This window comes from Malaclemys terrapin, chromosome 5 (genome assembly GCF_027887155.1).
Source record: "Malaclemys terrapin pileata isolate rMalTer1 chromosome 5, rMalTer1.hap1, whole genome shotgun sequence".
In the NCBI taxonomy this organism is placed as follows: domain Eukaryota; kingdom Metazoa; phylum Chordata; order Testudines; family Emydidae; genus Malaclemys; species Malaclemys terrapin.
The window spans coordinates 129,623,850-129,636,907 of record NC_071509.1 but is presented as its reverse complement, the minus strand read 5'-3'; the positions used below and the strand labels follow the sequence as shown (position 1 = coordinate 129,636,907).

Here is a 13,058-nt window from a genome sequence, read left to right as displayed (position 1 = left end):
CTGTCCTAGGCTTTGGATGGGGGCAGTGCTTAATTTGTGCCAGGGCTTGATCCCTGCCACCTCTAGGCTTGGCAGTTCATAGCCTAGCTGGCACCTCTGGGACTGCTGCACCAGTGGCCGAGCCCCACTTTCATTACAAATTAAGCATTGGCTGGGGAAAGGCAGCTCTCCCCTTTGCCTAGGGGCAGGGCTGGGCTGCAGGGCCATCCTCGCGCGCGCCAGCCTCCCTTGGGGCTCGAACCCCCGCTCCTCCAGCGTTCGAAACGGTCGTTCCTCACTAACGGCAGGCGGGCTCCAGCACCAACCTTTTAAACAACGGCCAAGGCTCTCAAAGGGCAGCGCGAACCTCCTCCTCTCCCTCCCCCCACGTGCTGGCCAGGCCTGGTGACCTCACTTCCGGCCGCGGGGCGGGGAGTGGGACGAGCCGGAGGAGTGCGCATGCGCCCCTCCCCGCACACAGCCCAGCGCAGGCGAGGCGAGGCGAGGCGCCTGGTCCCTTGCAGATCGCTGGGTGCTCGGCTCGGCGCTGACGTGCTGCTGCGTGTGAACTGGGCGCAAAGTCCGCGCAGCGCAGCGTCGCTCCTGGCCCTGCGGCAGCGGGAGCAAAGGGGCGCAGCGGGGCCCGGCGCTTCCCACCCCCCGGCTGCGGTGCGGCTGCCTTGCGGGGCGGGGGCACCGCGGCAGGAGGAGCCCAGCGCGGGCAGCTGCCCGCGGGCGGAATGTGAGGCTCGCAGCCCGGCTCCTGCCAGCGGCGAGCGGCTCCCCGAGCAGCGCCCCCTTCCCCCCCCGCGCCGCCCCCGGGCACTGCCCGCGCTTCTCCGGCTCCATCCCCAGCCCGCCGCGGGCCGGCCGCTCGCCATGAAGAAGTTCTCTCGCATGCCCAAGGCCGAGGGGAGCGGCGGCGGCGGGACGACGTGCGCTGGCTCCGGCGGCGCGGGCGGAGCGGCAGCCGCGGGCCGGGTGTTCGTGGTGGGACGGTACCAGGTCACCCTGGAGGATCTGCTGGCGGAAGGTAACGGGGGCAGGCCCCGGGCGCTGGGGTGGGCAGTGCCGGGGCAAAGCCCCCTCCCTCTCGGTGGACATACCCGGGGGGGGGTCGGCGGGGCAGGACGGCTCAGCCCCCATCGCGCTCCCTTCCCAGGGCCACAAGTGCCAGCCCATGCCCCCGCGGGAGGGAAGCAGGAGCCCTGCAGAGCCAATGAAGGGGGCTCCCGCAGGGGGCTAAAAAGTTGGGGACAGAAATCTCCCTTTGCGCCCCACGCTGGGCGAAGTCTGAGACCTTTGGACCCCTTTTTTCCTCTCCCCCGGCCCTGGCTCTCGTTCCCAGACTCTAATAGCTGCTTACACATTATAAGCCGGTTAGTGATTTTTTTTTTTTAAACGATTGGCTGGTGCATTGGCCTCATTATGGGGTTACATAGTTTCCTGGCATATTGGCACCAATAAACCAGTATGAAATCGCCTAGCGAGTGGCATGCGGTTGTGGGATCTGATATTCATTGGGTCAAATCAAATGGTGTTTCAGAGCATGTGTGTAGTGTACAGTAACCAATGCCAGATAATTGGCTTGTATAAGATGTTTGTCCTATTTGCTAAGTAATTCTAAGTGAAGCTGATATTAAGGCCCAACTTCTGGAATTCAACAGACTTGTACTTGGATCAGCAATAAATGTGTGGTGTTTGCAGCTTTATATGCAGTAGGACTCCTGTCTTTCCCCTTGCAACAATATTTGATTAATTATTCCATCATTATTAGCATGCTGCTTGTATTGTTAAACCTGCAATTGGCATTGCAGTGAAGTTATCTTAGACAACAAAAGCTCTGAATAGGCAATATTTTGTCATTTGTGCTATGCATTTTAGTAAACTAAATAACATAGGTAATCTTGACTGGTATCAGATTTGGGTTCTTATTGTGGGAATAACCAGTGTAGTACTTACTCTTAGCTAAATATTTATGTACACTCTACACTATGAAGAATACTGCATAATTCCCTTTTCAGATGGTTGGACATAAGGCTAGTTTTGTATTTGCAATACACCTATGCTGTGTGGTATTCTTGCAAAATTTGAAAACAGTAAAGTGAATAAAATCATGTTAAAGTTTATTGTTGCAAAGTAACCATGAAAATTTGCCAGCATATGCACATAAGTCTAATGTATGTATAACTCTCAACCCAAGTGCTGTGTGCAATTGTGTAGATTTGCATGTTCTCATTACCATTTGCATATATTTATTAAAATTGCTATTAATGCCAAACAAAGAACATTTATAGGCTCTAAATTGATTTCCTTATTTCAAAGTGAGAGAACTGGTAAACAGCTGAAGCATTGCAGATACTGATAGTAGATCTGAGTACTCTGTTTAGCTCATGATATTGAAAAATATGATTGCAATGGGAGTATGTTATTGTTGAATTTTCATTTTTTCAAAAGTATGTGGGATTCTGGGAATCCTCTTTAGAACCTTGAATGGTCTGTTGAAAAATATGAATTCTAAGCAGGAAGAACTTGCTTACCCTGACTTTTAGTGCCCTCTGAAAGGGACACTGTCATCTTGAGATCTTTTTGATTTAAAAATATGAAATGAATAGTTTGTTACTGCATCTTTCTTTAGCTCTTGTGCAAAACTTTTGCAATAATTTCCTATTATTAATATTTGAATTTAAACCCTTTAAAATACCCACACAAAGGAATACTGACAAGACATCAAGTGCTGCAAAGTGCAAAAAGTAGAGTGGAATTTCTATCTTTATCTATTGTAATGGATTTAATTAATATCTTTATCTATTGTAATAGATTAAAAATACTTCTGTGTGAAAGGATTTTTAAGTTGATAGCATCCCTTTAGCTAAAATTGAATTAGTGTTCAATATTGAGAAGATGGGTAGTTTTGCTTTTGCATTTTGGAAATGAGTTGAGTACTCCTGCATTAGTTTTAGGCCACCAATTCCACAACTAGCAATGCAGGTGGACCCTTTTATGGAGCCTTATTGAAGTCAATGGAACTCAGTACAGGGATCTGCCTCTGCAAGGCTTGTTGCAGGATACAGTCTTGGAATAGTATAGGGGTATGTTTCTCTAATAGTTGAGGAGGTGACGTAAAATAGGCCCTTGGTAGAAAACAGGGAAATTGTATAGTGCTTTGCTCAGGCTTAAATGTTTAAGAGGACTCCTGGTAATCTCATTTGTAAATTATCAGTTAAGAAAAATATAAATTCTTATTTAAAGTGGATGATGTTAGGATACTACATCAGCCTAAGGGTTGCAGAAAAGTAGTACGCGTGTAGCCTGTCGCTTTTGTTGGCTGCTGTGTTATCAAGTAACTTTGCATTAGCCATAAAATGTCTGTAACTTCATCCTCTTGTGTGTATCTGCTTTTGTTCTATGATTACAGTATATTAGAAAGCATTCAAGTCAAATTTACAGTCCAAGTTAGTAGATAATGTTCAACGTTGGTACTCAGCACTGATAGTTAATGGCATTCTGAAGAGATCTGTATTTGTAATCCTTCCCCCGAAGCCAAAAGAAATGAAAGTGAAAATTTGGAATTAAAAATTAGCAGGGCTAAAAAAAAAAAATCTACTTGCGCAAGGGCCTGTAGGAACCTTTCATCGTGTTATGTACTACTGCAAACTCTAGGGTTCCGTTTATCCTCTTTCCTGTAAAAAGCAAATGTCTAGTCCTTATAGTTGTGAAGAAAATGTTCCTAATATGGCGCAGGGTTATCTTGCCTTTCTGAATGCAGGCATACCCATCTCAGCCACTCTTGTCAGTTTTCACAGTAATTTACCTGCTGATGAAACTGATCAGAATGAGGCCAATTTAAATTCAGTGCTTCTTGGGATGAGCATTGGAAATGGTCAAGCACTGGAGCTGTAAATGGAGAGGATTAAAAGGAGATTTAGAGAGAGCTAAAGTTGTAGGAGATGACTGTAACAGGAGCCATGGAGACTGTAGTATGAGACTTGGGGGAACAGGAAGAAAAGGCTGGCTGAGAGGAGCAGCAGGCAGAAGAGGTTTGGGGTGGAGGGTGACCAAACAGTAAATGTGAAAAATCGGGACGGGGGTGGAGGGGAGGTAATAGGAGCCTATATAAGAAAAAGACCCAAAAATCGGAACTGTCCCTATCAAATCGGGACATCTGGTCACCCTAAGGGTACCACACTGATCAGACCTGTACTAGCTGGAGGCTATGAAAGATGGAGCCCCAGAGGGGGGTCCAGGATAGCATCCTAGTGGGACTCCCGATGCCTTCACCTTTAGCAGTAGCTGGAAGTGTGGGGCCTAGCTTAGCTGAGCATTATTTATTTGACAGTAGCAACCTACTAGACCCCAGTCCTGTTTGTAGTCTCATTGTGTTAGAAGAGCTGGTATCTGTTTGTTTGATTTATTTGGCAAATATTTTTTTAATTCAGATAGGTCTACAGCTGGTCAAACACTATTCAGCAAACTTTATTATTTTTGTTAAATACTCTAGTCAGGATTAGGGGCACCATTGTGTTTGGTCCTGTATAAACCCACAGGAAGATATATAGTCTATGCCTCAAAGAGCTTTTAGTCGAGGGCAACTGGAAGCTTTTAGTCTAGGGCCAAGGAGACTGCTGCCAGTCTTTCAGTGACTTAAGTGGCTAGACTTTATAGCATTGCAAGTTTGTTTGGAATGGGATGGGTACCGAAAGGGAGAACAGAATCCATCTGCTGGAACTCAATGATTCATGAGATCTGAAAGCACTGTTCTTCTCAGGGATGTTCTGGTCATGACACTTTGTGTTTGGTATAGTTTTCATAAATAAAGTAGCAAGAACATGATCAGTCTTACCCGTCAGAGAGAGAGAAATTTCTGTCCTGGGTGGAGCAAAATTTCTTATTTCTGTGCGCACTGCCTATTCGGTGGAGATGGAATTCTGAAACGTACATGGTAAATATTGGATTAAGCAGAGTGGGACATTCACCCAGTAATATCTTCACTCGTAAATCAGCATGGTGGGCTGTTGCTGTTTCCAGATACAAAGAAACCAATAAAGTTCTCTGCGGTTTCTCCATGTGTCTGGACCCAAGATATAAGGTGGTGTGAATGACTTCTCATAGTGCTAGGCAATGTTTCTGATTTATGCTTTCCCATCTTTCTTGCCGCTCCCCAGGACCATATAAAGCAGTGGTTCTCAAACTTTTCTACTGGCGATCCTTTCACACAGCAAGCTCTGAGCGCGACCCTCTTATAAATTAAAAAAACATTTTTATATATTTAACACCATTATAAATGTTGAATGCAAAGCAGGGTTTGAGGTGGAGGCTGGCTTGTGACACCCCCCCCCATGTAATAACCTCGTGACCCCCTGAGGGGTCCGTGACCCCCAGTTTGAGAACCCCTGATATAAAGGGTAGTTAAGAATGGCAGTGATACTGTTCCCACCCCCACCCTGGCTGAAGAGGGTATGGCTGTCGGAACTGATTAACCTGGCATGGACCTTCCAATGCACCTCCCTCTCCCTCCCCCCCCCCCCCCCCCGACAGTGGACATCTGCTATTGCAAAAAACAATTCTCTAGGACGAGACAGTACAAAATGGGTAACTTTAAATGATCATTTCTCTCATGAATGCTAAAAAGAAGTCATCAAATAACTTATTCTACTGAGTGGTGCAAAGTTGATTAGTTTAATTACTGTGTTAAAGAATGAAACATACCTTTGAGTTCTTCCAGAAGGACTTTAAAGTAGTTGTATAAGAGAGTCCAAGCAAAAAGGTCAAGTCGCTGTAGTATAATGTTATAGTGTTCAAGAAAGAGAAGTTTTACACGACCAGAGGAAACATTTAACGTTCATGTTTAACAACCCTTTTTTCAGCCTCCAAAATCATGGAGCACTGCCTTAAAACCTCAGTCTGCTTCTTATAGCAGTACCCGGCTCAAACTGCTGCAGAAGGTATCATTATACTTTCCACTAAAATATCTTTCCTCATAATTAATAACTGCACTCAAACAAATTTTTGGAGATGTGAGTTTCCTGTGATGAGACCCAGTATTTTAAAAATTAAACAAGTAGTCCTTACAATGGTCATAACATTCTTTACCCAACTAAATTCCAGAAATATTCTTTGGTAAGCATTAAAGTCTAATCCTTAAGGGCATTGACAGTCTTACTGATAAGAGTCTAAGCCTGAATTGAGATCTTTTGGGCAGTCACTTAGCTTCAATTATGTAAATTCATCATATTCTACATACTGGTCATCCAATCTTTAGCCAGTGCCTTTTTTCAAATCTTCCCTGTGCCTTAGTCCCCGGAGAAAGATGGAAGAGGATTATGGTGGTGCAACAGCTCTGCTAGAGTTAAGGATGAGTCACCAACTGTTTAAAAGACTATAAGTGCTCTAAAACTCAGACGCTGACTTGTAACTTGAAATCTTCTGTGCCTCATGGGGGTGCAGGGTAGAGTTAGTGGTGCAAGTTCATTAATTCTTTATTAACAGTTAAGGTTACCTAGTGGTGATTCATCTACACTCAAATCTTTGAAAGCCAGGAAGTGAAGTTAAGGTGCACTGGACAATCATAACTCTGAATTAACCAAAGTTTGGGGTAGGTAATATATAATGTAGCTGGTTCTGGATGACCTTATTTAAAAGATGGTCTTGGTTCTCATTCTGGAGGCATGCTGCTGTGAAAATCCTATTATAATCGATCTGTGGACCATAGCACAGTGAATAATAGGAAAAGCTACCAGTGCTTTCCTGAATTTTTTTCCTTTCTTTGAGTAATAAACTATGGCCCACGATGAAGATAAACAGATGATTTAGAAAAGCGGAGCTGAATTAATCTGAGTGTGGAAATTCTCAACTGGAGGGAACTTCAGGAGATGGTGGCAGAGATGGGTTGGTCTGGTTCTGCAAGCCTGCTGAAGTGTCCATTGTGATGAATCTGTGGACTTTGTTACTTGAAAGGAAATTTTCAGATATGCTCAGATAAAAGTTTGTGTTCTCTAGCTTTCAATCTGAATCAAAATCTTAGTACTGACCATTCTTGATTCTACAGGCAGAGGATGTGTTCACATCTGCTACCTCATTTTTACACCTTAATTAGGTTACTATATTGAATGGAAACTAAGGGCTGGTCTGCACTACGCAGATTGACGTAAGGCAGCTTACGTTGACCTATTTATGTCCGTGTACACAGTACAGCCTTGTCCCGCCAATGTAAGTACCGTGCTACACAAACATAACAACTCCACCTCCATGAGAGGCATAGGGCTTATGTCTGTGTAATTAGGGCAACGCAGTATCTCTGTAGACACTGCGTTACTTACATCAGCTGTTGGCTGCCATGTTGGAGCCTTGAAATTTGACAAAAAAGCTGGGACGCTAGAGCCTGGCTGCCCCTGGTGCTCCGATCTGGCTGTGCTCGCCTGGCTCCCCACTCAGGGAAGCAAGAAGCCCAGGTGAGTCCTCTTTTCTCCCCCTCTTCCCACTCCTGGTGGGAAGCTGCATGGAGTTGAGAGCCCTGGCTCTCAGCCCTCTTCAGTCGGTGGAAGTGCTCCTGGTGAGGATGCGCACCACCAACAGGAGAAGGGTAGTGTGGACATCAGTAATTACTGAGGGGGCTGTAAATTGACCTAACATAGATTGACTTAGTCTGTAGTGTAGACATACCTTAGTAACTCTTAGCCTGTGTGGATAGTTCTCTGAAAATGTCCACGCATTGTGCAGAGGTGGTCAAACAAGCAAACAGGATGTTAGGAATCATTAAAAAGGGGATAGAGAATAAGACTGAGAATATATTATTGCCCTTATATAAATCGATGGTATGCCCTCATCTCGAATACTGCATACAGATGTGGTCTCCTCATCTCAAAAAAGATATATTGGCACTAGAAAAGGTCCAGAAAAGGGGAACTGAAATGATTAGGGGTTTGGAACGGGTCCCATATGAGGAGAGGCTAGGACTCTTCAGCTTGGAAAAGAGGAGACTAAGGGGGATATGATAGAGGTATATAAAATCATGAGTGATGTGGAGAAAGTGGATAAGGAAAAGTTATTTACTTATTCCCATAATACAAGAACTAGGGGTCATCAAATGAAATTAATAGGCAGCAGGTTTAAAACAAATAAAAGGAAGTTCTTCTTCACGCAGCGCACAGTCAACTTGTGGAACTCCTTACCTGAGGAGGTTGTGAAGGCTAGGACTATAACAGAGTTTAAAAGAGAACTGGATAAATTCATGGTGGTGAAGTCCATTAATGGCTATTAGCCAGGACGGGTAAGGAATGGTGTCCCTAGCCTCTGTTTGTCAGAGGGTGGAGATGGATGGCAGGAGAGAGATCACTTGATCATTGCCTGTTAGGTTCACTCCCTCTGGGGCACCTGGCATTGGCCACTGTCGGTAGACAGGATACTGGGCTAGATGGACCTTTGGTCTGACTCGGTATGGCCTTTCTTATGTTCTTATGTGTAACAAAATGTAAGCTTGCATTCTTCAGTAGTTCAGTGGTTAGGTCACAGGTATCATGCTGCTCCTTGTATCTTCAACTAAAAATAATAATCATTTCTGTTGGGTATCTAGAAAGCTTTAGATATTCAAATGCTTATAGAATATTCTGTTCGCTCAGGAAAAAGTGGTCCAGAAGAATCAAGACCTCTTGTAAGTTTAGAGAGACAGTCAGTTTTCCAAAATGCTGGTTTGTTTTCTTTAAGGGTTTTACAAAACATAATATGAATTAAACTTTGTTGATAAAGGTAAATACACAACTGGTGTTGCCCCTGAACACAACTATGCTGTATTCTACAGGAGAGCTAAAAAATGGAACTGACTTATTTCTTTTGTCCAAGCTAAGTTACCTCAAAGAAATTAAATAAACAGCATAAATGGTGAAAAGGAGATAGATAGATTTAAAAACATTTCAGACTTAAGGGTGGTGGTATAAATTTTAATTTTCTGTATCTTGTCCATTTATAGAATAAAACGTTATTGTGACTGTGAAAGAACTTTAAATGTTTGATATGGTTATTTTTATTTGAAGTCACAGCTTTGGAATAATTAAAATATTCCAAATGGAGGACTGAGGAAACTATACAACCTAAACGTCCTTTCATGCATTCCCCGTCTCTCCTTTTGTACCCAGCGCCACTCCACATGTACAAACTACGTTTCTATATGAAATTCAGTGAGAGTTTTCTGTCAGAAGCGTATGGGGCGGGACGTGAAGTGTTAAAGGAACTTTTGATCTTAGAGTTATGTAAGGCAGGAAAATAAGCTGTTGAGTACTAAAAGGTATTCTAGGGTTTTAACTTCATCAACACTTCTGATAGACTAGCTCTAGTAATAGCAATATGAAGTGAGATTAATGTTTTGCTTTCTACAGGATGCAGCTGTGTTCAAATAAATGTTCTTTAAAAACAGGAAGTGCCTATGGGGAGATGCGTGTAATTCTTGACTTGTCTTTCCTATATGTTAATGATGCGTAACTGAGAGTGTATTGAGTAGAGGAAGGCTTTATTTTAACTCAGTGTAGTGGTACTAGGTGCAAAGTAAGAAAAAATTTTACGGCTCCCTCCTTAGTATTTTATTTTCATTGTAAAAGTGTTTAATTTGGGTGGAATAATAAAATTAGTAACTAGTGTATTTTGTTTCCTAACTCAGTATACTTTAAATGATTTTGATTTATGCCAAATTAAAAACAAAAGTGTTAAGATCTCATTCTATGTTAAAAGCACATCATATTACCTATCTACTTCACAGGGCTGCTAGGTTCATCTGTATTATATAGATGGGGAAACTGAGGAATAGAGGATAAAAAAAATTCCTAGGGCTGAAGAGGGGTGTCTGCATCAGATCAAGGATAAAAATTCAGGAATCCCTGATTTTTAGTATAGTTCTTCTCTTGTCGTATTATTAGTACTCAGTCATTCCCTAGACAAATATTTCCACATTTTAGTGTGTATTCTAATTTATTTTCACATTTCCCACTTTATTGTCTATACTCAATTTGATTTAAAAGAGAAACTAAATATATTTTCTGTGTATGCCTAATTGTAGTTGGATATTGGTTTAAATTAGCAGAAGGAGAAGGAGTTTAGTAGCTCTGAAAGCTTTTTTTGTAAGATAGTGGTCAAGAATCACTGTTGTTAACTAACAGTTTTTCTTTGGGAGACGTTTTATGCTTAGTTTGATGTAAATTTTTCATAATTTTTCCCACCAGCCAAATCTTGATAGATTCTATTTGCAAACACTTTTTTGTTGTACATCTGCTCATAAATGTTGCTTTGAAGATATTGACATTAACACATTTTGACATTACTATTAATTTATATTATAGTTACGTCTAGGATCTCTAGTAAAAGATGAGGGTTCCATTGTGCTAGGCAGTGTACAGATGAGTAACAAAGAAGACTGTTCTTGTTCCAGAGAACTTAGTGTAGGGGTAAAATTTTCAAAAGGGACTGGTGCACTTAGGTGCTTTTTGAAAGTTTTACCCTAATTGTCATTAAGCAACAGGTGGACAAAATAAACAGAATGGGGTGGGAGTGGATGGGAAGATGAGGATAAATTGAAAAGATAGTGAAAACACAGTTTTGATGAAATCAGAAGTATCAAATTTTTTTTGTTTTTAGTGCATCATAGAAACACAAACAAATTAAGATCAATGTTAGAAGACTTTTTGGATGTGTATCCTCTTGTCGTTTAACAAACTTACCCTTCATATCTTTTTTGTTTAAAATGGAGTAAAAGTAACTTTAACTGACATGGTTTGTAGTTAGTGTGCACCAAGCTGGTGCGTGAATCTGCAGTATACTAGCTTGCGACACACTAACTTGTTTTGTGGACCCTGCTACTGTGCATTAAAAGTTCTTTAGTGCACTTTGATATGCTGCTGGAACATATGCAGTTAATGTTCAGCAAGCTAGTTCACTGTACATTCCCGCCCCGGCTTGTCACGCACCAAGTCTCTGGGTAGGCAAACCTTAATTTTTTGTTGTTGAATGAATTAATCTCGGTATTTGATATGACAACACAATATATGTTCAACAGTGAAGAAAAGTCAACTTCTCAGACTAATTCCTTTCTAATCAGTTGTGGTGATTTCATGTGAAGTGTCTGTCTAGGTACTTATGTGGCCCTTTTTATCGCATCTAGCTCCTCCTAGGCATTGATCAGTTTATCCTTACACCACCTTATGAAGTAAGGAAGTAGTAGTACAGGAGAACCTCAGAGTTACGAACATGTCTGGAATGGAGGTTGCTCATAACTATGAAATGTTTGTAACTCTGAACAAAATTTTATGGTTGTTCTTTCAAAAGTTTACTGCTGAACATTGACTTAATATAGCTTTGAAACATTACTATGCAGAAGAAATATGCTGCTTTCTCTTTATTTTTTTTAGTAGTTTACATTTAACACAGTACTGTACAGTATTTGCTTCTTTTTTTTGTCTGTCTGATACTGTCTGATTGTGGACTTCCGGTTCCAAATGAGATGTGTGGTTGACTGGTCAGTTTGTAACTCTTGTGTTCATAACTCTGAGGTTCTACTGTATGACCATTTTTTGGATAAGGAACTGAAACAGGCACTTGGCCATGGGCACAAGGGACTAAATGTAATTCTCCTAAGTCTGAATCAGTGCCTTAACCACAAGACCATCCTTCCTCTTGCCTAGTTTGGTGAGTACAAACTAGAAGATCAGCTTGTCCAAAATTAAATTATGGAGACTTACTTGCAGGGAGAGAAGCATCCAGACCCAAAAAGTCAAATTGGGAAGTGTATCCTAATTATTATTTTTAAGAGTTACTTGGTCATTCCGGCATATAGACAGATAGCACATGCATATTAACTGGGTGGTACAGAGAGTGAAACTGATTTTTGACAGAAGAGAATATTACTCAGTAGGTAGGGCAGTATTTTAAGTCTTGTATCTGGGCTCCTGGCTGTTGTGTTTATATATTTTTCTTCATTTATTTTAACCTTTTTTCAGTCTTTCCCTCATTGTTAAAACTTATTAGCTTTTTAAAAATCCTTTACTTAGAGCTTTATCGCTAATACGTTTTATGGACTTTAGACTGTCACCTTTTGTATTTGTTGCTTGGTGGCACATACTGGTCATTATAGTCTTATAACTCAAAGTGTAAAAAACCCCCTGACAATTTGGACACTTGCCTGCCTGTCTACTAGAAAAATACTGTGAGCTTGTTTCAGATGGCATACTAGGAATTATTGCTGGAGCCTCTGTGAATCTATTATGAAACTTCAGGTTTTTTTTCCCCTCTGCATCAGTTGTATCTCTGTGTGTATACAATATGTCAATACAGCTTAATTTAGTGGTTGCTTGAAAAGGCTATTAACAATGCATGAAATACTTATATATAGCTAATATCTAGAGGTTAAATGACTGAAGATAGGATTCAGTTCCCAGTGGCTTTCAGGGGCAATTCTCTGATACATGGTGTATACACTATAGTCCTTCTCTTGGTTTCTGGAAAGGGAAAGTTCACCTCATCTTTCATCTCTCCCTTATGCTGAGGGTAAGTAAACTTTGAGTTACTGGTCTGTGTATGGGTAAGGTTTTGTCTCCATTCTCCCTTGTCAGCAAGTGGACAGGATGGAGAGAGAGAAGAGGGGCGTTTGTTTTTGAGAGGGTTCAATACTGTCCCCTATTCGTCTCTTGGTTAAGTGTCTGAGATTTTGCCATGCTGGTTTTGGTCCACGTCTGCCCTTGGTCTCAATCACCCCACATCCCTACTCTTCATAACTTTTAGGAGCAGCAGTGTGGTGATTACAAGATCAGGGATCAGTGGTGAAACTGACCAGTCACCTTCGAAATACAGGTGGAATGGAAGAGATTGTAATAAGTTACACTGTGCAGCTGCTTGGGAGCGAGCAGTGATAGTCATATTTTTGCACTGTTCACATTGGCGCTTAGGTCAGTGTAACTTGGTGGGTGGTGGCTTATTCACACCTCTGAGCATAGTGAATTATCCCGACATATGTGGTAGTGAGTACAAGCCCTCAGTTACTGTGCTAATATAGAATAAGAACTTGAAGAGAATATCGTAATGTATATGTGTAGTGAGGCTAA

At 41.9% G+C, this 13,058-nt stretch overlaps 1 protein-coding gene across 2 annotated transcripts in view; it reads left to right on the top strand.

The window, feature by feature from the left end:
* The first annotated feature begins 456 nt into the window (after positions 1–456).
* The window catches only part of BMP2K (BMP2 inducible kinase), a 111,665-nt gene continuing 99,063 nt past the window's right edge, over positions 457–13,058 (top strand). For both annotated transcript variants that reach the window (XR_008445224.1, XM_054030999.1), the window contains exon 1: positions 457–1,012. Coding sequence is in view for 1 of the 2 variants with exons in the window: in XM_054030999.1 (XP_053886974.1) it covers positions 859–1,012 (154 nt within the window). In the remaining variant the exon portion in view is untranslated. The remainder of the gene's footprint in view (positions 1,013–13,058) is intronic.